Source organism: Rousettus aegyptiacus, unplaced genomic scaffold (assembly GCF_014176215.1).
Source record: "Rousettus aegyptiacus isolate mRouAeg1 unplaced genomic scaffold, mRouAeg1.p scaffold_m13_p_11, whole genome shotgun sequence".
NCBI lineage: Eukaryota > Metazoa > Chordata > Mammalia > Chiroptera > Pteropodidae > Rousettus > Rousettus aegyptiacus.
Genome location: NW_023416286.1, coordinates 6,568,829 through 6,593,616, shown reverse-complemented (window position 1 = coordinate 6,593,616; position 24,788 = coordinate 6,568,829). Strand labels below are relative to the sequence as shown.

The window sequence follows — 24,788 nt, the reverse complement described above, 5'->3', positions numbered from 1 at the left end:
CCCCGGGTGTGCGGTGCCGCGCGGCGGTGGTTCGTAGCCCTCACCCCCCGTGGATTCCCGCGGAATGGCGTCCCTAATGGGGGCGGGGGGGGCGGCGGCTGCCCACAGGAGGGCGGGGGCAGGCGAGGGCTGCTCCAGTGCACAGGAGGGCGGACTGAGCCGGGCGAGGGCGCCCCCCGGGAAGGAGTGACAGCCGGGGGCTGCGGGGGGCGGGGGCGCCGGAGATGCTGCGGCTTCGGTGAGGGACGAGAGGGCGAGCGCGCCTCCGGGTCTCCGCTGGCGACGGGAGTGACCAGACTTGGTCTTCCTCTCCAGGGACCTTGTCAGGCAAGCGGGCGTGAGTGTGTAAGTGAGTCTGCGTGAGGCTTCCCCCGGGCCTTCCCCGCTCGCGCTCGGCCCCGGGCCCAGGCGCCGCCAGCCGCGCCCGGAGCGCGCTTCTCCGGAGGAAGCTGCCTGCAGCCCGGGACGACCCTGTTGTAGCTGGGCAGGCGGAAGAACATTTACACGATTTATAAGTAGTCTATAAACATATTTATTCTGCGGGGGAGGCGGGGAGAGGGGAGAAAGAAAGTTTCACACGTGTCAGCAGTACTGCTTAGTGTAGTGATGGGAAGAGCAGGTAGTAGTAGGTTAGAAAGGTCAGCTCTCACAGCCCCTGTCGAGTTTCTGATGCCATCTCATGGAATAGAAATTAAGCTAATACTCTCTTGAAGATGAAGTTTGGAAGGATCAAAATTCAAGAATCTGTTTTGATGGTAGGGAACTAACTATGCACCAAACCTACATTTACCATTGTAAGAAATCCATGACACTTTTTATGCATAAAAGGACTCACTGCTCAAACAAAACCATAAGCGTTGTTTGATATTTCTGTAATTGAAACAATTTAACTCATAATGTTTATGAAGGTGTGGTTTTTGAGTCCGGCCAGTGACAGTTTTCCTTTACTAGAAGATGATTTCTTTATGTAAATAGGAAACAGTTGTTGTTAAAGGTGGCTTATGAAAACAGAAGAATTTATTTTAATATGTTGTGGGTTTATTTTCATGTTCAAATACTTTATGCAAAAGGAAGGATTATATTGCATTAGTTCAGGATTTACTCACTGTTTTCTGTTATGCAGTTTCACCTGAGGCATTTTTGCCAATGCTACTTTCATGTAGTTTAGAAATATTTTTTATTGCAAGCACTACTTATTATCTAATTAGAAGATATGTAACTAGAGTCCTACTGTGGAAGACAGTTTTTGACTGTCTTCACAGAGGTGTGGTACTTATAAAAATAATTTTTCTTTGCAAATTTAAACAGCTGTGTTTTAGAAATGGTTTAACACAAGTCTCTTAGAATAGACTGTGATGTTTGAGCTCCCCCCACCCCCCGCACACTCATTCCTTGATGCTACAATTGTTTTGTTTGTATTTTAGGATAAACATTTTTGAATTGGGGGAAAAAAATCTTTGTTAAAATATGCTTGTTGATTGAACATTTTGAGAACACTGTATGACAATGATTTTCCTAAGGCAAAGATGGTAGAGTCTACAACTCAGAGAAATAAAAGGAATTAGTCTCACAAAACCCTATCCTAGGTTGTCCTGTTAAAAGTTGTTCTGAAAGTTGTTCTGAAAATAATACAAAACATAGAGATGCAACTTCACTTTTAAAATATTGCTTTAACCTCTCAGTGCATGGTGCGTTATCACAAGCTCTGTAAGTTCTTTTTTTTTTTTTTTTTTAACCCGTGAAAATGTCTTGTGACATCTACCTTATTCCCCAGGCCACGGGGCTTTACTGACTTCAGAACTTTTTTTTTCCATAGTAAGTGCTAACTCCGGGGTGGCGCGTTAGTATTTTCTGGGACATTCATGGAAGTTATTTGTTTCTTTGACGGGAATCTCTTTTGACTCTTGAGTACAGGCTGGATCTTGAATATGAAGTTAAGGGTATATGAAGGCTTTTTACGCATTTGAAACTGCAATGTAAAGTGCCTTTCCTATCCAGAAGACTAGGCGGGAAATTAATTGAGACGTGTAATAGTCAGATGCTGTGTGTAATGTATTAATTTAATTTACTACTTATGGCTCTAGTACATGAATCTAGGGTATGACTTAAAACCTAAGTGAGGAATTCTGCTAACATTCATTTGATTCTCCTTTTTCACCTATTTCAGCCTCTGACTCCTAGCTTAACCCAGTCCCCTACAATTGGTCCCACCATTCAAAAATTAACACAACATGAATGAAAAACTGCAGGCATTTTAATATGTGAAAAAGCCACGTCCTTTTAAATCTCACGAATCAATATTTAAAGTTATGCATTTAAAATTCTGGAAAAGGCCAGCATGCTCTGTGTTGACTACAGGTTGAATAAGAATACCCACCTTGAATAAACGTACACCTAATAAATAGACAGCTGTTTATGTGATAAGAGAGCCAGGAACAGTTAAACAGTTAAATACATTTTTCTCATTGGCAGCTGATTATTAAATGTTCAAGCCTTCTTAAAGTAAACTTCTAGCTGAAGGAAAAGAACAGTAAAGCAGTATGAACACAATTTCTTTTCAGGATTTACTGGTCAAGCAGTGAGTTCATTCATCGCGTTTTATCTGTCTAAAATGTTTACATTTAAAAGTAAGTTGTTTAAACAGTACTGGGTTATCTTCTAGTCCACACATCACAAAAAAATGTACCTCTTAAACTGAAGCTTTAAAACCTGTGTTTTAAAAAGAACAACCACCTATCAGCAATTAGAGAAGACAAAAGAACTTGCATATCTGAAGATGAAATGTTATATTAGTGGGCTTGGCTGGGTCTAATATGAGGAAATTCTAAAAGAATAGGGGCTACTTATACTGGAGAAGAACACTCCAAACGCTGCAGAGAGTGGTTTTGGAATCGATCCAGACTCGCTTCTAAGATACAAATTTAAACAGCTGTGTTTTAGAAATGGTTTAGCACAAGTCTCTTAGAATAGACTGTGATGTTTGAGCGCCCCCCCACCCCGCCCCATTCCCTGATGCTACAATTGTTCTGTTTGTATTTTAGGATAAACATTTTTGAATTGGGGGAAAAATATCTTTGTTACAATATGCCTGCTGATTGAACGTTTTGAGAACACTGTATGATAGTGATTTTCCTAAGGCAAAGATGGTAGAGTCTCCAACTCAGAGAAATAAAAGGAATTAGTCTCACAAAACCCTATCCTAGGTTAAGTTCTGTTAAAAAAAAAAAAAAAATTGAAGCCTGACAGCGAATGGCCCCTGATGTTTTTGAACTTTGGGGGAATCGAAGATATTGTATTTGGCAACAGAACGTTTTAGAGCCTTAGAGTTTTTAGTAGAAAATACTTCATGACTCGAAAAAAGGAAAATCATTCTCATTTTCTAGCCAACAGCAACATCTATATATTTTTTTATTACAGTATACCTTTGTGAACGTCTTAGGCTACAGAAAGGGCGGCCAACTCTATGATGTAGGAAGAACAATTTTCAGAATAAAGTGAAATTGAAGGCTAAGATACAGGATATCTAGAGGCTAGGGTTGTTGTCCTGTTTGGAAATAGAAGTACACTAAATTTCTAATTATTTTTTTTCTCTTAGCATATGGGACTGACATTATTATTAAGCCATTTATTATTATATTCCACCATTAAAACGTAAAAGGCTATATGTATATAGCACAGGCTTTATTTCAGTGCTGATTTTATAAATTGTAAGCTTGCCAGTTTACTTTAATGTTGATTTCTTTAAAAAGTCTTTCAGTTTATTGCATATTGGAAAAATGTATGAGTTGAATATAGCTTCATTACATAATGTTAATATAGTTTTACTAGAAAAACTGTTACCTGTTGCGCGCCCTGCATGTCAGATAATAAATCAAATAGCTTTTAAAGGATGGAAAAGTAAAGAAATTAAATTATTTATTATGAAAAAAATTATCCAGATTATTGAAATTAGTCTAAGATTAATTAATTAATTAGTCATATATTTGGGCCATTTATAAGATCAAAAATAAAGATCCTTCTCAGAAAGGTTACCGATTTGTTAAAATTAGAAAGGTAAATATCAGCTCTTCCTCCTTAGTGACTGTTGTTGATATTATAGCTCTTTATTCAAGAACTGGGGTCCTGTCCTAAGCTGCATTCTTCCACAGTGACTTATATTTCAAACTCAAGTTATAGGTGCACGTACTTTTCACATATATTGTTTTAGTCCTTACGACGACCGTAAGAAGTAAAACATTATCCCTAATTGGTGAATTTCTTTATTCGTCCAACACGTATTGGGCATGTTGGATAAGTTACAGTTCCAGAGCGAAATCATAGTTCTTGTCATTAAGTCCTCAGACTCTAACCTCTAACCTCCAATGGCTTGGTTGGTGATAAAGCGAAGGAAGGGAGCCCAGTGTGACAATAGGGAGTGGTCGACACGGGAAAGTATATGTTCTTCTGTGTAAGGGACAACGAATGCCCAGCCTTGGCTCATGCGGGAACTCATGGGGGCCAGATTCTCTAATTTTTCAAGAAAATTCTTCGTTTTTAATATTGAAACCTTACTTTAAAAATTAAGTGTTGTGATGACTGAACTAAATAATGCTGCTGGCCAGATGTGTAACACGGGGGCCACAAAGAGAGAGAAAGTCACTGGATAATTATGCTATGAGGTAGAGGTAAGTCCAGGATGCTACAGGAGCATAGAGGAGAGGCGCCCATGCCACATTTAGGGAGATCCCAGAGGAACTTTGACAAATTGGCGGGAGAGGGCAGGCATGCTAGATGAAGGCGGGGTATATAGGAAGGCCCTAAGGCGAAAGCGGGAATGGGGGTTGAGGGAAGTGCAGGCTGGAGTGAGCCCTGTGATTTGGGGCCCAGCATCTGCCAGGCCAGTGAGAGGAGCAGCCAGCACTGTCCCTCCCGGCACTGCTGCCCCTGAGGCCCTGCCCCTCTGCCTGGCGACACAGCAGCACAGTTTCGTGATCTGAATGAGGCAGTGGGAGGGGTGTGCATCTCAGCATCTGTGCCTTTGCCGCCTTGAGAGGGGACACATCCATGTGGTTCCCATTCATTTAAAGGAGCAGGCTGTGCAGCTTGATTTGAATGGCCGACACTGTGCAGCTCAGCAGAATGTTTGCCAGCTCCGGGCTTCGGGCGCCTTTCTCTTCCTTTCTGCGTGCCGGGTTCTCCTGGTACCACCACCCTGCTGGATATTACCGGTAGTGAGGCAGAAATCCCCCCCTCCTAAGATACAGTAAACCAGGCACCATTAGGCTTCTTATGCTTAGCCGTAGCCAGTTTTTCTGTACGTGTTTTGCAAAAAATGGTTGCTGGATCATTAATAGATGTTGTTTAGTCTGTATGTGGCAAAGGATGACAACCCCAGTACGTAACAATAATTCGTATGTCTTTGGCAAGTCATCCCCAAATAATAGAACACTGGAGCACGTAAAAGCATTTTTCTATTTGGGCCAGACCCAGAATGCCCAGAAATTAAAACCAATTTCAATAAATACCTTTTTATTGCCTTATTTTTATTTTAAATATTATTACTTAAACACTTGTCATTTCATTAAATTTTTCTTCTTTTTGTGAATGCCAAAGCATTTCTGAAGGTATTTCATTTTAGTCCAAGAAATCCGAGGTCCCCCTTGTAACAGTCTACCAGCTGAACTGTTCGCGTCTAACTAAACCAGGCCGTGTGGCTCGGTCAGGAACCGTAGTATTTGGTTCCGTAATCTCGTTTTCGTTGACCAGTTTTGTTGATGCAGCCCTACTATGCCAAAGGGAAGGGGCGCCGGGTGCTGCAGCGTAGTAGGGTACAACCCCAGGTCACCCCGGCCGAGCGGCCAACAGTCGGAGTCAGCAGGCATGAATTTGATTCAGTTTCCACTGTTACTAGTACGTGTCCTTCGACCCACAGTTTCCTCTCCCATCATATGGGGGTGAATGTCTGCTTTAAGGGTGGTAGTAAGGGGAATGGGGTCTTATTTTGAGGCCTTAATGCAGCATTTGATGTTAGTTCAAACTTTGGGTCGCTTCTTAGTCTTCGCGCGCTTTCCACAGGCCTGTGTGTCTAAAAGTCTAAAACCATCTGAATAATGTCTTGCGTTTGCGTAACAAAATCAAAGCCCTGTCACACGCATTGGCTCCTTTGATCCTCAATAATATCATTAACGATGACAGCCATCCTTGGCGACACTTATGTAGCACTTCCGATGAGCCAGAAATAATTTGCATGAATTAACTCTCCTGTAAGTGCTTGACAGCTGTTAAAGTCAGTTACTCCTCATAGCCATCCCAGGAGGTAGGTCCTGTCACTGCGCCTGATTTAGAGATGGGGAGACTGAAACCTCGGCTAAGTCACTCATCCAAGGTCACACAGCAGATGAGTGGCCTCAAGAACAGCAGCGACAATAACAGTGTCAACAACCAGCATGGATTCCGCTTTCATTCTGTTCTGGGTGCTAGGCTAAGTGCTTCATAAGCGTTATCTCAGCTAATCCTCACCACAACCCTAGGAGATAGTAGGTTCTATTTTTAGCTCTGTAGATAGGTAGTTTCAAAGTGACATTGCTGAGAAATGGAACTGAAATTCTAGGTGCTCTGGTTGCCCATTTTCCCTGACAGTTCCTGATGAAACTCAGGGTCTTATTACCCATATTGGGTAAACCTGGACTTAGATCACCCTGACTGCTGTCAGGACAATCTACCCCATCTAAATTATTTCCCAGCCTCGTGGTATAAAAAGTGAGGATAAAAGGGAAGTCACAGAGAAGAGAAGTGACATATTTCACTGGCACAGTTCAGTTCCCAATGTAAGAAATCTCCTATAAAGAACTGCTTGCATTCTTTTAAATGGATTAGAATTTTTAAAAATACATCACTGTATTCTTTAATGCCTCGAAGATGTGATAAGATAGTGTGTGTATAGATACGTATGGAATAGAGTGTTTATTCTGTTCACCACGGAAGAATTAGGTCTGTCATGTACAATCAAATCTCACTTGTTTTCCGCACTATATTCTTTATTGTCTTGTGCTGCTTCATTCACTTAATTAATTTGCAAACATTCATTGAGCACCTTCATGTGCCAGACACTATCCGGTGTGGTCTCTATTTTAAAGGCGCGCACAATCTGATGAGTAAAACTGACACCTAAATAAGCGTGATTGCTGTGCAGCGTGACACATACTGCACGTGGACGTAGAAGGGGCCGCAGGGGACACAGGAAGCGACTCCCTCCCCCGCGCTTAGCCGTGGACATCAGCCAGCAGGTGACGGTGAAGCTGGCTCTTAGAGGGATTCAGTGGGAGAAAAGCTCTGCAGACCGCAACGACAGGCTGCGGCTGTGGGCAAGGTCACGGGCAAGGTCACGGGCGGTCGGGAAGTGTGAGTGTGGCCGTGTGGCTGAGCTGGATGGGCAGTGAGGGCAGTGAGCCGTGGTGGGACTGGCAGGCCCTTGGGTGAGACTGTAGAGGGCACAGGGGCCAAGCTAATGCGTCTAGAAGATAATTTTGGGGGAGCAAACCTACCTCTTCCACTGGACATTTCGGCAGGCCAATGCTGTTTTTATATTTCTCATTCAAACTAGTCAATTTTGGTTTGCGTGTTGGAAGAATAATACAAGTTAGCACATAGGATACAGTTCCATTAATATTTCTACCCTATCATCTTAAAAACTCTTCGTGATGCAAAAATCCTAGTTACTTTATTTAATTTTCTCCTTTTTTTTGATAGTGTTTATGTGATTTTTATCTTGTCACCTCTTTTAATTCATAAATTTTCAGGGGGAAAACCATGTCAGTTACCTTTCGCCCCAAGAGCATTATACATATATTTTTTCCTTTTAATGAAATATTTATACTGTAAAGAAATTTTAGGAAAGGGAGGGGAAAAATTCATTCAGAATGCCACAATCTGAACCTAACCATTGATAACATTTTGACATAAAACAGGTGTATCTTATGAAGTCAAAATCCTATTACCATGACTTCTAACTAGATGTGCCTTTCAGTGATCACCTTTACAAGAAGATGCTACAGTATTGGTCTGTTCCTCAGTCAGGATCCCACTAGAGTATTCTGTCCAGACTAGTTGCTCAATTTTGGTACACACTGACTCTGTCTAGCTCGTTTTTCTCCTATTTTGTGTGAATGCTTTGGTATTTATATCCTCTTTTCCGTATCAGTTTAATTCCATGTAGATGTCTTTTTACCTTTAAAAATGAGCACCTTTAAGAAATTTTAGGACCATGTCAAGAGATAACATAAACCATACCTTTCACAGAGCTGTGATTTTTATCTTCTGACTCCGATCCTGTGTCTGCACAAGCAGTGAGTTGCACGGTTGGGTCCCTGCTGGATGATTTTGAGATATACAAGGGAGAGGAAAAAAAAGTTAGGACCAAGAAGCTGGAAAAACAATAAAAGCTGTTTGAAGTCACGAAAATTGGATCGTTCATTCAACAAACATAAAAATGATTGTTTATTGCCCATATAACTGGGCCCGCTCAGCAGCCGCAGTGCCCATCTGGGTCGACCATCTCCAGGCTGTGTTCGGGTGCTCTCCTGGCCGGCCGCTCAGCCAGCAGTCGCCACAGTGGCCCGCCCAGCGCTGCTTCCTCTGTTGTTATGGTTATTGTTTTTCTTGAGCTCTTTGGCCCACAGTTCTGGTTCCCTGGTCTGGTTTCTTTCTCAGGAATCAGATTATCTGCTCTGGGTCTGTTAGTTTTGGAAGATGCAACTGTAAAGGGAAATCGAACCCCTGTTTCTCTACCTGATAGATGGAGCCACCAGATAAGTCTTTATTAAAAGAGAGAGAGAGAGAGAGAGAGAGAGAGAGAAAGAGAAAGAGAGAAAGAGAGAAAAAAGAGAGAGAGAGAGAGAAAGAAAGAGAGAGAGAGAGAGAGACTAAAGAAATAAAGAAAGAAAGAAAGAAAGAAAGAAAGACAGAAAGAAAGAGAGAGAGAGAGAGAGAGAGAGAGAGAGAGAGAAAGAAAGAGAAAGAAAGAAAAACTCTTGTCATTGCGTGGATCTGTACAAAACAACCAGATTTGTTTCTATATTTTAGATCATTTCCAGCGAAGACAAAAGAGGCTTGGATGATCTTTTATTGACATGTCAGATTAGTGTCTCTAATTTTATCACCTGTAAATGATTTTCAGATGTTTTTAAATGAGTCCTTATTTTTCTGCTCATGTCTAGCTTGCACTGAACTGGTTTGGGGAAGAACTCACGCATGCCAGAGGTTAGCTGCATCCACTTCTTAGTGGAGCTGAAGGTCCATGCAAGCAGGTCGTCCTGCAGGGCGTATGTGACACAGGGACTCTGGAGCCACCCCACCCGTCTCTGAGTAGCAGAGTAACCTTGGGCAAGTGACCCAGCTCTCATTGAGCTTCAGTTTCCCCATCTCTAAAATGGGGATAGCCCTAGTCTGGACCTTCCAGAGTAGCTGTGAGGATGAAATGCGTCAACATGCTGAGAACAGTATCTGGCTCATAGTACTTAGCAGGTGTTAATTGTTATTTTATCATTTTTATTATCTTGTTGGCATGGATTGAACCCATATGAATGGAATGTTTGGTAGGCACTGTTTGAATGTAATTCTCCACTGGGTGAAGTACATTGAACATTTTAGAGCCTTGGGCAGAAAATAAAGGCCTAGAAATTCAAAGCCAGTGGGAGTTTTGCCTGTGGTATTCAAGTAGACAAAGCATTACCTCTTATAACCTAAATTATAAAGATTACATATTATATGCCTATTGTGTGTTTTTTAAAGGTCATTCCTTTTAAAACCTAAGTACTGTTACCTAGTATCTGTAAGCAAATAGTAAACATTACATAGTAAATACCAAGCACAGTCACTAATTGTTATTAATGTTAACTCTATCTTTTTGCCTTTTAGGAATCTTCAACAATAAATACATTTAACAAGAGCAATGGCTTTAAAAGTGCTATTAGAACAAGAGAAAACATTTTTCACCATTGTAGTTTTAATAGCCTATCTGGTAAGTCAACTCTACTTTCATAAATGTAGTGAAAGAATTTATCTTAGTAGTACTAAAACTATTTTCTATGTCTAATTCCATATTTCAAATTTTTTCTTTCAAATTTCATTTTATAAATGTTATATTTAATAAGTCAAAGATTGCTGCCGATTCTGGATGTTTGTAATAATTGTTGGAATTATTTTATTTAAAGTTAGATGTAGTCATAAAATCACAGCTTTATTCACAGCCCCGGGGCTGTTATCATTACGTTGGGTTCACAGGCAAACACACAGTATATCCTAGCGAGACCGTCAGGTTTGATTTGGAGCCCATGACCGACACAGTTTGTGAAGTATTTAGAACTGATTTTTAAAAGTGCTGTTATTTTTTATATAGTTACTTATATCCTTGGTTCCAAAAAGCATTAAGGACAGATTGAGAATTCTCATGTTTGAAAGCTTGACACAAAAGATCTATGAAAGCATTCAAAAGAATTGAAACTTGCTTAGTTTGAAGATATAATTGTGATCTACATCCATGAAAAGAATTACTTGCACTGAATTATTTACCCAGTCTTCTTGGAAGACAAAGTGAGAGGAAATGGGGTCCGGTTGGAGTCTGAGATTCAGGCAGTTGTAAGGAAAACTTCCTTTCTTTCCATTGAGATTGTTAGGCATCGGAATGAATGTCTAGGAGAGAGACCAGGGAATGGTTTTCTCAAAACCATTGAGTCTCTGGGGTGGGAGGGAGTCTGCCTCCCCTCAGACTGTTAGTCAGGCGAGTTAGAGAGGCTGGAAAAGATCCTCCGACCTTTAACTCCACATCCTGTTCTTGTCTTGAACCCCACCTTGAACTCTCCCTCCTGCTTGCTCTAGAAGTTCAGGCCTTGCTTTCAGGTGAAGACGCTGGCAGACGTCATTACAGATTCTCTTGCTTCAAGGTGGAGGTAGTTTGTACTGAATAATTGCTTATTATTATAACCATCAAAAACAGTCTCCTCTGCACCTGTGTGTGATAGGCATTATCCATAACGACAGTCCCTGTCCCCACAGTGCTTCCGGCCTTCAGCTCTCATTTAGGAAAACAAAATTATAGTCAGGAATGTCGTCGAGGGCTTTCCTGTCGATGATAAAAGGTTGCACTGAATTTTGTCACCAGTCTGAGATTCTATTAATTCTAACATCTTTTACAAAATACTGTGAAGAAGCAGATTAAAGACACTTTTGTAGGATGATAGTTGGTCAGGCGAACGTACCATTTTTAGATAAAATAAGAAAAAAAGGATGTATTTTGGGAAATGACTTACAACCTTTGTTTTTGCCAAATAAATCATCTTCCCATTGAAGTCCTATGCTGTGAACCAAAGTATATTGTTAGGTCCCGCTTAAGTGGTTAAATAATAATCTTAAGAATTAAGTTTATAATCACGTAGCACGTATACTTTGGAGAGTTCAGAGAGTTTGGCCACTTTTGTCATCTTCATCATCATCAAGAATTTTAATGATCTCACAGTTGTCAGAATTTTTTTGAAAGACGATTTCTAAATAAATGCCGTTCCACTGAAAAAGGTTAGAACTTCTGTATCAGAAGTGGGTGGGAGATATGTCTGAAGGTTTCTGTAGCTGCGAATTATTTCATTTACTTATTTGTTTATTCAATTCATTTTTCTTGAATATGCTTATATTTCTCGATCAAAAATAGAGTTTTGAAATCAGAATTTTTCATCTTGCAAAAGGACTATTCTTTTATACATTCTCTTACTTAGAAAATGGCATCTTCTAAGTTGTTTTCTACCTTAGGTCCTCAGAAACGCATCAGAGGAAGACAGAGATGATTTTAAGACCCTAGGAGACCTCATTCAGGGAACACAGAAAAGAATCAGGCTTACTGAGTTATTTGTCCCACTGACTGATTGATAAAGTGCTTTTTCTTCCTCAGATGAAAATTAAACTGGTCTCATTCCAAATTAAGGTTTACATTCAGTGATTGGTGTGAATAATACTGATAATATTATTTATTTCTTGCAAAAAAATGTAATTAACTTACATTGAGATAGTGTTTTGTGAAACTTTTTTTGCAGGCACGTGAAGTGATTTGTGAAACCGGGGACTGCAGACAACAAGAATTCAGGGATCGGTCCGGAAATTGCGTCCTCTGCAAGCAATGTGGGCCAGGCCTGGAGTTGTCCAAGGTATGGTAAACGTGGTGAAGCTATAGATCTGCATGTTTTAAATTCATTCTTTTAAGCTCAATTCTTCTAGTTAATTACTGGTAAAGATTTGGTCACCGTGACAAAGTTCTTGGTTCATACATACCTTTATATGGCACAATTCCCTCTTCAGTGCTTTTGATTCATTTCTCTTACCGAGATAAATGAAATAGGTTCTAATAACCAGAACTCAACAAATGTCATCATTTTATGCAATTTAGTCTTTCTCATATTTCATTGAAAGAATAGAATTATTAAGATTTTTTTGCATTAATTGGAAAGAATCCGTATCCTACTAAAGATTTAAAAGCAAAGCATTGGTGTCAGAAAACGGTAATGCTACCGTTTACTGGGCCGTCTTTTTCTCAGAGTGAGTGTTGCCTTCACTTGTCAAGTAGAGGCTGATGGAGCCTCGGGCGATGCTGGCCCAAGGTGGCACTTCTTCTCCAAACCAGGGTTTCGAACATTCCTTTGACGACACAAGTGTCATTAACCTCCCCACGTCGAGCGCGTGGTACTCCCAGGAAGTATTTTTAAATGTGTTCATTTTAGCCTCTGTCAGTTAAGGAAAAGTGTGCCCAATGTATTTCTGAGTCCCGCATATTCTTGGGGGTCTTCTTTTTCATGAGTGTGTTCAGAGCTATATATCCATTTGTTTTATTTTCTGACCTTTTGAAGATGTTACTAGTTGTGGAGAATTGATGTATCATTTTCTTGTTGTTCTAAGCATCAAAGTCTTCCTGATAGAAAAGGAACAAAAGCGTTTTTATTTAAAGTGACTTGTGAATGAGAAGTCCTCTTCCCCTACAGACCGCCATTATTTAAAGTTGAGTCGTGGCATTCATAGATTTTTGATCTATGATCAACAAACAGCAGGAAACAGGGATTTCTGCATCCCGTGAGTAATTCCCAGTGATGGCTGTCCGGTCGTCGTGTTGGATAAGTGGTGGCTTTCAGTATCCTGGGCTTTCTATCTGGATTGACACTGCCTGACCTTCGAACTCTGCGTGATGTCTAGTTAACTGTAGCCTCCCAGGTATTTTAAAATCTGGATCGTAGTTACATGCCTTTTCAGCCGTAGGCTTTGCTCTGGTGGGTGTGTAAAGATTCTTTATAGAGGATGTGCATGTCTAGGATCAGTGAACAGAGCAGTTAGAAGTGTGACGGCGCCCAAGAGGAAAACTTTCGTACCCCTCGAAAGTTCTTTTCCCAAATCTCTGTCAAAATACGCATAAAGCTATACAGATGCCAAGATGAGCAAATCATTTCTAAGAAACAGTTCCCTAAACGTCATCCTTTGAATCCAAAGAATATAACCTCCAGATCATTTCTAGAGAATCCGAGGATGAAGGTCCTGTCAGCGTTAATATTTTTTTTTATTTAAAAAAGCTAACTGCTGAGATCATCAGGTAACAGTTTCCATATTTTATCATGTCCCATGGATATCCGGAAGAAATATCTTTCTCTAAGTAGCGATTTTCCCTCAGCATTGAAATAGCTGTCCAGCCCTGTCACATTGGAAGTGGCCAAAGAGAAGCAATTCAAATACGTCTCCTTCGTGTACTTATTTTATTTGCTTTTCAGGTAAAAAAAAAAATGACCAGGAGAAATTGAATGAGAAAGAATAAAAGTAAAGGCAATGATATCACTGAAATATTAGATTCCTAAGACCCACTCAGATGCGCAAATGTGACAAATGTGACCATGTCCTCGTGTGCCCTGCAGTGGCCGCCCTGACGGCAGGTGACCTGCTCATGCGGCTTTCATCCTTACTGTGTCTAACCCTTTCCCCTCTTAGATAAAAAAAAAATGCAGCTGGCTGCCAGCGTTAATTCGATTTTACATAAACATGCTCTTTGAGGCCGACGTGAATCTGACTGGGTTTTCAGTGTGAAAATAAAATGTAAGAACTGTTCTTGGAGTTATTTCTAAACAGAACTTGTTGCTAATCCCGATGTCACAGAAACGTACACATAAATCGGATTCATCAAATGAATCTTCGGCCAACAACTGTTCCAAGAACGATGTTCACATCCCACGTAGGAATGCTGCGTTTTCTAGGATTTGACATTTTTGGTGGGTGTGTAATGAGAATGACAATATTTTGTAAATGGAGACACCACTACTAAAAACAGAATGCTGTAAATAGAATGATGTCTTTTGTTTCCAAAGACTCTCAATCTACTAGAGTGACGTGGAAATGATAATAAAAGCGAGGTGTTTCGCGGCAGACTTTGGGGGTGAGGTCAGGACCGTAATCCATGAGTTATCTCGGGGCAAACGCAGCTGCCAGCACCCCCGGTGAGCACCCTCAGGACAGACAGGGAATCTAAACAGAGGCCCCAGCTCCCAGCAGACACAGGCTATAACTTGGCGAAAGGCGTGAATGGATGAGTCAACCTCAGATTGTTTAGGGGGAAAAGGGGCAATTAAATCTAGAACATAAAAGTTAATGGATTTGTTTGTGTGTGTGCTATAAATAATATGTTTCACCAAGTCTTTTATCTTGGTTTTAGCTCTTAGTAAATAAAATTAACAACTGAGCCTTGTGCACAAAGATCCACTAAGATGCACAGCCTAAGAGAGGGTCAAAGGAACCAAACGTGCCAGTGGAAATATAAATGCATTTTTATTTCCCAGTTAACTAATTAAGGCAAAGAGCTTGAGTTTTTCATTAGCAACTACTTTGGGGCTAGAAATTTCTAAGCCGCCCTATCATAAATTTGCAGTTTTTTCTTTTTAGGCTGCCTTTATTAAGTTTTTAGCAATAACATGTATCTTTCACAGGAAAGAAAAGTAAGTTTTGAATATATTAAAATCAGACAAATCACTTAAATTAACAAATATCTGGTTAATCATCACTTCCATGCTTTACAAATCAAGGGAAAATTTATCCTTTTGCCTAAGACTAAATTTGTTTTAATCATTAGATAACTACATTTATAAACAATTTACTTTGACTGGAATGCTAAATGTATTCTAATAACATATATCATTACTCTACTCCCTTTTTAAGACATACTGAAACATGGTTTGTGTTACTGAGGGACTAGATCGCTTCTTTCATTTCATTTTAACTAATTAAATTTAAGTTTCACCATGCGAGGTTATGGCTGTTGTATTGGATAGTGCAGCTCAAACATGATAAATCCTCCTCCCGAAGTTCTGGCTTAGGAGCAGCTCCTAGGACGGGTGGCCGTCCCCGTCGGGTTGGCCTCGCGCCCATGTGCGGTGCAGGAGCTGGTCCGCCTGCTCCCTCTCTGGGCCGAGCCGCCTCCGTCCTGGCCGCCGGTTTCCACACACCGCCTGCTCCTGTTCCTCCACGGCTCCCGCTCCATCTTGCCACGTGGGAGCCAACCCTGGTGTTCCCCGGGGCGCCCTCCGCGCCCCCTCTTGCGCCATCCCGAGCGGTCCCGTCTCCCTAGCTCTCCTGGTGTGCCGTTGCCTCTCCGAAAGCCCCGAACTGTTATCGTCCCTCCTCATGTAGGTTCTTGTTAGTGATCCAGCTTGATAAGTCATTTTCTTGTCTTTTTGGGAAAAATCTATGACACATCACTGAGCCATTTCGAGTCTGTTTTGAGGATTTTTATCCATTGGAGCCATATTTAGTTTTTTTTTCCTCTTCTGCTACAGGGTTTACTTTCTGAAAGTTTATGAGAGAGATAATTGATGATGTCTTTTCCCTATTTCTGAGGCAAAAAATACAAAATCTTGTTGCCACGGCCCCGTAACTGGGACAAGCCGGGCATTTGGGGCGGTCAGTGTGGGCGGCAGGGTTAGGCGACCGTCCTTTTGCCTCATGAGAATAAACATCGTTGGGATGTGAGGGAGAGGATGACTTTTTGTTTTCCCGAAGTGACCACATTAGGCTTTTAATTCTTACTGGCCACACTGTGCCCGGCCACCGGCCTCCTCCCGACCAGCAACGCGCTTTGAACGGGATGGCCCGGCCGGCATCGGGAAACCCGTTTCTGCGTGAACCACTTGAAACAGACTTCGGGTCTCTGGCACGGTTTTCAGAGTAAGCTTTTCTAACTGATGGTTGGGGCGGCTTTATTTGGTGTGAAAAATTAACTCTTGTAAACAACACCACAATTTCTCTCCACACGGCTTCATATCTTTAAAGACACCTACTTTTTGGAAAACTATTTTTGTCCATATGAAGAAAATAACACACAAGCACGCGCACACACACACACACACACACAATTAATGTAATTTGCAAGCTTCAAAAAGATTCATTTTTGCCATTTAATTACAGCGTCACTCACTTTATTTATGTTTAATTATACCCAATCGAGCCCAGTGATGTTTGGCAGATATTAACAAGCTGTAGCTTGTACTTTTTCTTTAAAAAACTCAAAACTGCAGATTTTCATAGACTGAAAGTTGGGGGTGGAATATGTCTTTGGTGTTGTTTTATGAAAGGAAATTAAAAAGCCGATAGCTAAACGCCAGCCGCATAAATCTAATTTGTCATTTCCATGTGTGTGCCCTCGATTTTCTCCACAAATAACTTCTTCTCTGTCCAAATTGAACTTTTAAAGTTCAAAGAACCAGAGTTAATAACTTATGGGCTGTACAAATAAATAGCGCTGGAGACCTGAGGCCCCGGCATGTGTTTCCTGGACAGTCGGTGGCCGGCGAGGATCCCCTGTGGTCTGGGGGACAGCTCCTCCTCCTCCTCCGCCACGCCGCGGGGCCGCTTGTGTTTTTGTGAAGTGCCGGATTTGCACAGGGAGAAGACGGAGAAGGGGATTTGAGGACTGTTTACTTTGAGTCATCCTGCTACTGCAAAGCCACCAAATATGGCTCAAAAATATTGGGCAGAGTGACAAGGCCGCTGCTGCCGCCAGCTCGGGTGCAAGCGGCCCAGCCGGGTCCTGCCCTCTCTTGCCTTGGAGCCACAGTAAGGAAGGCTGCTCACGGCCCCCCGCCGCCCCCCACCTTCGTTGCCCCTCCCCTCCCCCCAGCCCAGGAGGCCTTTGGCTTTACCAAGTGGGAGGCATCGCTGTGGCCTTTACAGCGCTTTGCTCCCTGGAATGAAATAAGAACAGCACTCTGGAATAGAATAGTAATAACAACAACAGCCACCATCACAGCTTTAGGAAATACTGCCTCAAGCAGCAGTTATTCTCCATTTGTTTATTCAGCAAGAACTTATTACTCGCAGGCCTGTTCTGCACTGGTAGAGAAAAGAATATTCAGCGACACTTGGTGACGATGGTCTGGCAGACTTTATCAGGCAGATGTTGACCTTTGTCGCAATAAGCATCGGGACCACTGCGGTGGGATGTCATGGGGAGAAGACACTGGGCTCAACTGCGAACACAGCCTGGGCCAGCCGGAGTTCACAGCCAAGGAGCGGGGTGGGGTCAGCGGATGGAAGATCCCCGAGAGGAAACGTCGGAGCAAGGGGGTTCCAGCTGAAGCCCACCTAATGGGCTGCTTTGCGGGATGCAGGCCAGGGCAATCGGACATCCCCCGGGGGTGGTGGAGGGCGCGGAACCCCACCATACGCTCAGAGCAGCGGGGTTCCGGCTAAACTGACTTAACGAGGTCCTGTTATCAGGTTTTGGGGTAAGCTGCCAGAAACATCCTCTGGTTTTGGCAAGGGGGTGCACAGACGGGCCCGGGAGAAGGTTCAGACTTGGCTGAAGTTTGGTCAGTCCCCAGCGCCATGACAGGCTCTTGGGCAGGAGTGGCGGAGGGAGACGTCAGGTACCACGGATCGCTGGCTCACCGTGTGGCTCCAGGGGTAGGTGGCAGCCGATAGCAATGCCTTTCCTTTTTTTTTTTTTTGCGTTCTTTAAAAACGTATGTGTATGTTTTCCCACCTCAAAGTTTATTAGTAGAAATATCTTCTCAGGGATTCAGGGAAGATCTTTCCTTCAAGCTGCTAAGGTACCGGGTTATAATTTCAAAAATAAAGACTACAGGATTAGTTTAAAGTTTAAGTGTATCCCTACCATGGGTACTGATGGCAGACCATGATCCGAAAGGATAGAACACACGTGTCTTACTCCAGCGCCCAGACCAGTGACAGAGTTCCTCTTCCCATGCTCCGTTTCCATCCCACTTATCCTCCCTCGCCACACACACACACACACACACACACACACACATACACACACACACACACACGAGAGGATGCTTCTGGCAGCTTACCCCAAAACCTGATAGCAGTATTTGCCTATGTGGAGGGAATAGGAGGTCAGAGAGTAGAGATGGGCAGGAAGGTGTATTTTTTTTATTCTATTTTATTTTATTTTTAATCTTGCACCATAGTAGTTTTTCAGTGTAAAAGATGATAAAGAGAAAAGGGAAAAGAATGGTCTCTAGCCTCCTTTCTTTTTTTCTTCGTAGTTATTTACTGAACTGAATGGGGAAGAGTTCAAGGCACTTTAACCACTTAGTTTTACTGAACGAAATATAAACATCAAAGTAGACATTTATATTGGCGGTAATTTAATATTTACACTTGACCCCTGAACAACGCAGGGGTTAGGACGCCGACCTCCCACAGTCAAAAATCCACATGTAACTAGTTGGCCCTCCAAATCCACAGATTCCTAACCTCGGATCAGAAATACTATTTACTTTATAGCCTGGATTTCAAATAACTACAGCGTCTCTCTGTTTCTAGTGCTTAGAAATAGGACAGTCCTAAAAGTGGCTGCCGTGGTGGCTGCCATGGACACGCTACTGCGATTTAATTTCCTGGAAATAACTTCTCTGAATTTCTAGTTAATTTAAGGTTTCTCATTAATTTAACATGTAGAATGGTCATTTCATAAATTTCATAGATTATCGTGGATGCAGGAGACTGTATGGTTCATGTATTTTGGCGTTATTTTGTGGTAGTAATAGCTACAAAGCCTTATTCCACCCTTCAGCTAAATCTGCCACGCAATTACTATTGCCATCAATCACAAATTCTAAGCAGAAAGAGTAAGTTAATATTCAGATAATGAAGGCAAACCATGATGCATTTGGAGCCTTTTTTCTGTACATGATTTGAGCCAGTGTAGAATAGACCAAAAATTATTTTTTTCCGTGAAATCCTCATTCTACAGAATATGATGGCATGTAAATGACACAACATGACCTGTGGCAAAAATGCATTGATCAAAATGGTCCTTACGTACAATGGAAACTACGATACAGTCAGGAATTGACAAATGAGCACAGAAGTCTCTCGGCACTAAAGTCTGTGCTTTTTTTCTCAAAAGAGAGGAGACCATCGAAACGCCCATTTATATTTCTTCCCATTTCACTTCTGTTTGGATCATTTAATCTAGTTTCTCAGGAATGGAGAGAGGAAGCGAATGGTTGGAGACAGTGCAGACTCAGCGGGAGCGAGGCATGACAGCTGACTGCCTGGCTGGGCGTTAAGACAGCCAGCGAAACCCCCCACCCCCCCCCCCCACACACGGGGGCCCCTAGCTTTTAGTGTTACAGCGCAACGAGGTAGGGTTAAATTATTTTTATTCTATGTACCAGTCTTGGAAATGCAGGTAACCGCCTTTCTCCTTTCTCTTTCTCTTTGTTTTCCCTTCCTCTACTCTCTTCCTATTTCCTTTCTTCGCTGTTTTAACTTGTCTATGAGACCCTTGCGGTCCAAGCTGTCTGGGTCAAAGCACGAGTCTGAAATGTTGCCTCTGCCTTTGACATTGAAACGCTGAGCCTGTGAACGGCGAGGTTCACCTCAGAGCGTCCCTCACGTGCCTCGATCCCGGGAGACGGGGAGGGAGGCCCACTGCCGTGCCGAAGGAAGCCTGTGGGTGCACGGGGCTCTCTCAACAACGAATGCGCCCAGCACAGACACATTTCTGTCCCCACGTGGAACCACATTGCCAAGGATAAAGCACCAAAAATCAGTCAATCAATAATAAATGATGGCCTTCTCACAGAGAGCTGGGACATGTCCCAGGAAATTCTTTGTGCATATGTGTGTATATATATATTCCTGGTTATTAGAGAAATAGATGCTTTTTGCAAAAAAAAAAAAAAAAATCGAATTATTACAAAATTACAAAAATCGAGACTACCTCATAATTCTACTAAATCTCCCTCCCTGTCATCCCTGTTAACAGTTTTAAAGAGATTCTAATTTGCGAATTAGTTCTCCAGATCAGACGCTGACTTTTTCCCTCCCTCCTGTCTGTGCCTCGGGATTAGACCGCTGTCTAAACCAGCCGGAGCGCGGGGGTCAAGAAGGACGGCAGTCCTCTGCTTTCTTCTCTCCCCTACTCTGGGTTGTGCACGTTCAAGGTGAAAGACATGCAGAGTAACGGAAAAGAGGAGGCAAGGTACCACTCCTCCAAAATGCTGATGAGCTCATTAGTAAAAAAAAAAAATCTGGATCGAAGTCTTATTGCTAATGTTCATTATCGAGTAGAAAACTGAGTCCAGGGAATACTATCCTTCGTGTTGGTTTCGGTTTAATCTTGGGCCACTAAGTATCGCTTAGTTGACTATGTAAATGTGGCTGAAGAAATTAACATATGCGAGTTTTCTAGGAACATGGGAATATTGAACCAGCTGGGATCTGCATTCTGGCACCTGTAGTTTGCAGATGAAGGAGCTGAGGCTTGGGATTTGGTTGGAGCCCTTCCCGGCTCTGCGCATCCCGCCTGGTTTGGGGGTCTGCTCAGCCTGCTCTTGGCACGCATGCTCTTCCCCCAGTTTTTAAGCTGCTGTCTGATTTATTTTTTTTAATGACCAAGTTTCTATAGAAACTGTCACAAAGTATAGGTAACCGGTGATAACATTTGATAGGTAATCTTTCAGATACACATCAGATAAAGTACCTGACGAACCCCACAGTATCATGGTGTGAAATCTGACTCTGGGATTAAACTGTGTGGGTTTGAATCCTGGTTCTAACATTACCTGTGTCACCTTGGCTAAGATACATACCTTCTGGGAAGCTCCATACTTCCATCTGTGAAATGGGAATAATGATAGTGCTTTTTCTTATTGGGAAGGAATGAATTAGAAATGAAGCATATGAAGTTCCTGGCATAGAGTAAGCACCCAGGACGTGTTAGTACTCATTGTTAGTATCTTCGTGAGAAAGGGGCTCATGCTTCTAATTTTGTGTTGTGACTTATTTTTTAAACCATCATGGGCGCACCTCAGCATCCTTCCTTTTGTGGTTGCGTTATCATTGCATGATACGATCCGCTGTAGTGTGTTTAGTTCCCGGACTTGTGGAAAGGATGCTATTGTGGGTGAAAGAGCCGTTCCTTTCGGCCGCCCTTGGAAAACAGTGCTGTGTTCTGACATTCGAATCCAGAGAAGCTTAAGCCCTTCAGCACCACACAGTTTTATCAGAAGATGAAAGTGGTATTCTCTTAAGAAATATGTGCGGACCTTCGTGCTGTCAGACAGTGTCGGGTCCCCAGCATTTCAAGGTGCTCCCTCCCGGATGGACTTCCAGGCTTGTAAGCTTATGAAATTTCTTGTGAGTTTATTGTTTTTTTTTCTAAAAATACCACCGTTGATATCAAAGTCATTATTTTCTGCCCTTATAAGTAAAGAAGTGTCGGAATATTTCCCTGAATTTAGTGTCTGAACATTCACTAATTAGAAAAGAGGGAAGTGCCATAATTCTGCCATAAAGTGCAAAAATGCAGCAGTGGGTGGGAGGAGGGCAGGAAGCTTTATTCTTCAAATGCTCGTGGCTTCTCGAATAAAGGGGATGACTAAGGAGACTTCTCCTAGTAAGAGAGATGATTAGCAGTGGGAGACGCATTTGAACTTGCTGCAGAGCCGCCTTTGAAGGCCGGCACTCAGTAATTACTAGCCCAGGTCCTGGTTTCATCCAAGCGTCTTTCCTGTTTCACGCTCGCGGTGTCTGAATAGCTTTCTCTTGCCTGTTAATCCCCGCAGGAATGTGGCTTTGGCTACGGGGAGGACGCCCAGTGCGTGACGTGCCGGCCGCAGAGGTTCAAGGAGGACTGGGGCTTTCAGAAATGCAAGCCGTGCCTGGACTGCGCCGTGGTGAACCGCTTCCAGAAGGCGAACTGCTCCGCCACCAGCGATGCCGTGTGCGGGGACTGCCTGCCGGGGTATGTCAGGCGTTTTTTGTTTTTTTTTTTCCCACCTCGTAACTATTCAATGATTTTTAAACAGGCCTTTCTCTTGTTCCCTTCCAAACGTGAAGGCACACCGACACTCCCCCGAACAGTGGGTGAGCGCGCGCGACTTGGGATCTCAACCGTCCCTGGTCGATTCTCTGTGCCTGTGTCATGCGCCGTGACAGGCGCCGATTACAAATAAAATGAATAAACACACTAACAAAGGATTAGTGTCACGAGCATCTAAATCGGTTCTACAAATCGATAAAAGGGGGGGGAAAAACATGGACAAGTGGACAAAAGAACAAACAGGCAGTTCACAGAAGAGGAAGCACGTCGGGCCTGTGATCACGTGAGGCCATCCGTCCTCCTCGGGGATCTGAGAAATGCAGATCACCACCGTTCAGTCTTTTCAACAGATGTTCGTCCAGCAGCCATGAGGCTTTCTTAGGTCGAGGCGAAGATCACTACCCATGTGGAGCTTATATCCTGATTAGGTTTTGAAAAATATCTAAACAATATATATTAAAGAAGTAAATCATGGAGAAAGGCAGAGCAGGATGATTTCTATGGGAAAAAAGGAAACCTGTAGCAGTTCTGGGGGTTAGACATGCCTAGGGAAATGGATACACAAGTTGCAACTTTAAAGGCGAGTAAAGACCTGAATTCAGGGGACCAGTTAGCCAGGCGAGTATGTGGAGGAGGAGCGCTGTAGACAGAGGCCCATAGGCGACAGGCCCCGAAGGGGACGTGACCCCGGCATTTCTAAGACGCTGCAAAGAGGCCAGTTATCTTCAGGAGAAGGCAGGAGCAGAGTAGAAAGAGGTGGTGGAAGGGAGTGGACAGGTGTGAATGGTGAAAATCTTAAATGTGCACACTGAAAATGAACCCAGACCTTGGAAAGAAAGGGGACCACGCCTGGGCCAGGTGGAGAGACAAAGCCCAGGAGGAGGAATTTTAAAGTTTTCAATCCTCCTAGGTAACCGCTGGGCAGCCGGGGGACAGGCTATATGGAGACTGGGGACTCTGGGAGGCTCGGGTGATGATCTGTTAGGAGTGAGAGGCATCACTGCCCGAGGCAAGAAGGAGAGACAGAGCAGAACGTCAGGATGCTTTCACGGGCATGGAGTGCAGCCTGTTTCACCAGCCAAAGACAGGAGAGAGAGAAACCAGAATCCTGGAGCCGTGGACAGCAGGCTTTACTGCAGAGATAAAAAATCCAGAAGCAACAGCATTACAGGAGCCGCGAACATTATCCTTTATCACGTGCCAGGCGCTTGGCTAAGCCCCGCACGTGAGTCACGATCCGTGACGTCCTCAGTGTTTTAAGAATGAAGAAGGTGAGCCTGCTCAAGGTCGGAGGTTATTCAGGCGAGATCACTTAGCCAGTGTGTGGTGGGGCTTCGAGCCACAGCCTGGAGTCCGCTGCCAGAATCCGCGCTGTAGGTCACCACAGAGGAAGGACGCCAAGTGGACTCAGCCAGAACATGCCCACAAGATCAGGGAGCTTGTGACCAAAGGGCACAGGGCGAGTTCTAGGGCTCTTGCTGCGGCGAGAGGGAGAGAACACTCCGGACTTGGAGGGCGGAAGCAGGGCGGGAAAGAGCCTTGCGCCTCAAGTGTGGCGTTACGCAACCACGCGACGCAGAAACAAGAGCGAAACACGGTGACCGCGGGGACCGCACACCGAAAGCACAGGCGACCCAAGGAAAAATAGTCAGAATTTGATTAAATTTAAATCTTTTGTGCTTCAAGGGGTACCATCAAGAAAGGGACAACCCTCAGAATTAGAGAAACTATTGTAAATCACATACATGGTAAGGGATTCTCTTATTTAGAACCTGTAAAGAACTCTTACAACTCAATAATAATAAGGCAAATAACACAATTAAGATATGGGCAAAGGATTTGAAAAGATATTTCTTCTAAGAAGATATACGAGCGGTCAATAGCACATGAAAAAATTCTCAACATCATTAGCCATCGGGGAAGTGTAAATTAAAACCACAGAATTCTTGCCCACTAGGATGGCTATAACCAAGACAGACAATAACAAGCGTTGGCGAGGATGTGGAGAAATTCGAACACTCAGACTGTTGGAAGGCATGTAAAATGGTGTAGCCACTTAGAAAATCAGTCTGGCAGTTCCTCGAGTTAAACACAGAGTTGCCATGTGACCCAGCAATTCTGCTCTTCGGTTTATAACCAAGAGAACTGAAAACGCATCCACACGAAAACTTGCATACGAATGTTCGTAGCAGTGTTACACACAATAGTCAAAAGTGGAAACGACCCAAATGCCCGTCAGCTGAGGAACGGATAAACAAAATGGAGTGTATTCAAACAGTGGATTTTACTTAGCAATAAAAAGGAATGAATTACTGATACGTGCTACAAAAGGGATGAAGCTAGAAGACATATATATGCTAGGCGAAAGAAGCCAGTCACAAAAGAGCACCTATTGTATGAACGCATTGCTCGAAATGTTCAGAATAGGCAAATGTGTAGGAACAGA

At 43.0% G+C, this 24,788-nt stretch overlaps 1 protein-coding gene across 3 annotated transcripts in view; it reads left to right on the top strand.

Moving 5' to 3' along the window:
* Positions 1 to 24,788, top strand: part of TNFRSF19 (TNF receptor superfamily member 19) — an 82,429-nt gene that overhangs the window by 8,816 nt on the left and 48,825 nt on the right. For 2 of the 3 annotated variants that reach the window (XM_016162664.2, XM_016162665.2), the window contains exons 2-4: positions 9,895 to 9,997; positions 12,060 to 12,170; positions 22,086 to 22,264. In XM_016162664.2, coding sequence (XP_016018150.2) covers positions 9,929 to 9,997; positions 12,060 to 12,170; positions 22,086 to 22,264 — 359 coding nt within the window. In that variant the 5' untranslated portion in view covers positions 9,895 to 9,928. Of the gene's footprint in view, positions 1 to 239; positions 346 to 9,894; positions 9,998 to 12,059; positions 12,171 to 22,085; positions 22,265 to 24,788 lie in introns of those variants that run through there. The other variant, XM_036228465.1, reaches the window with a different exon arrangement.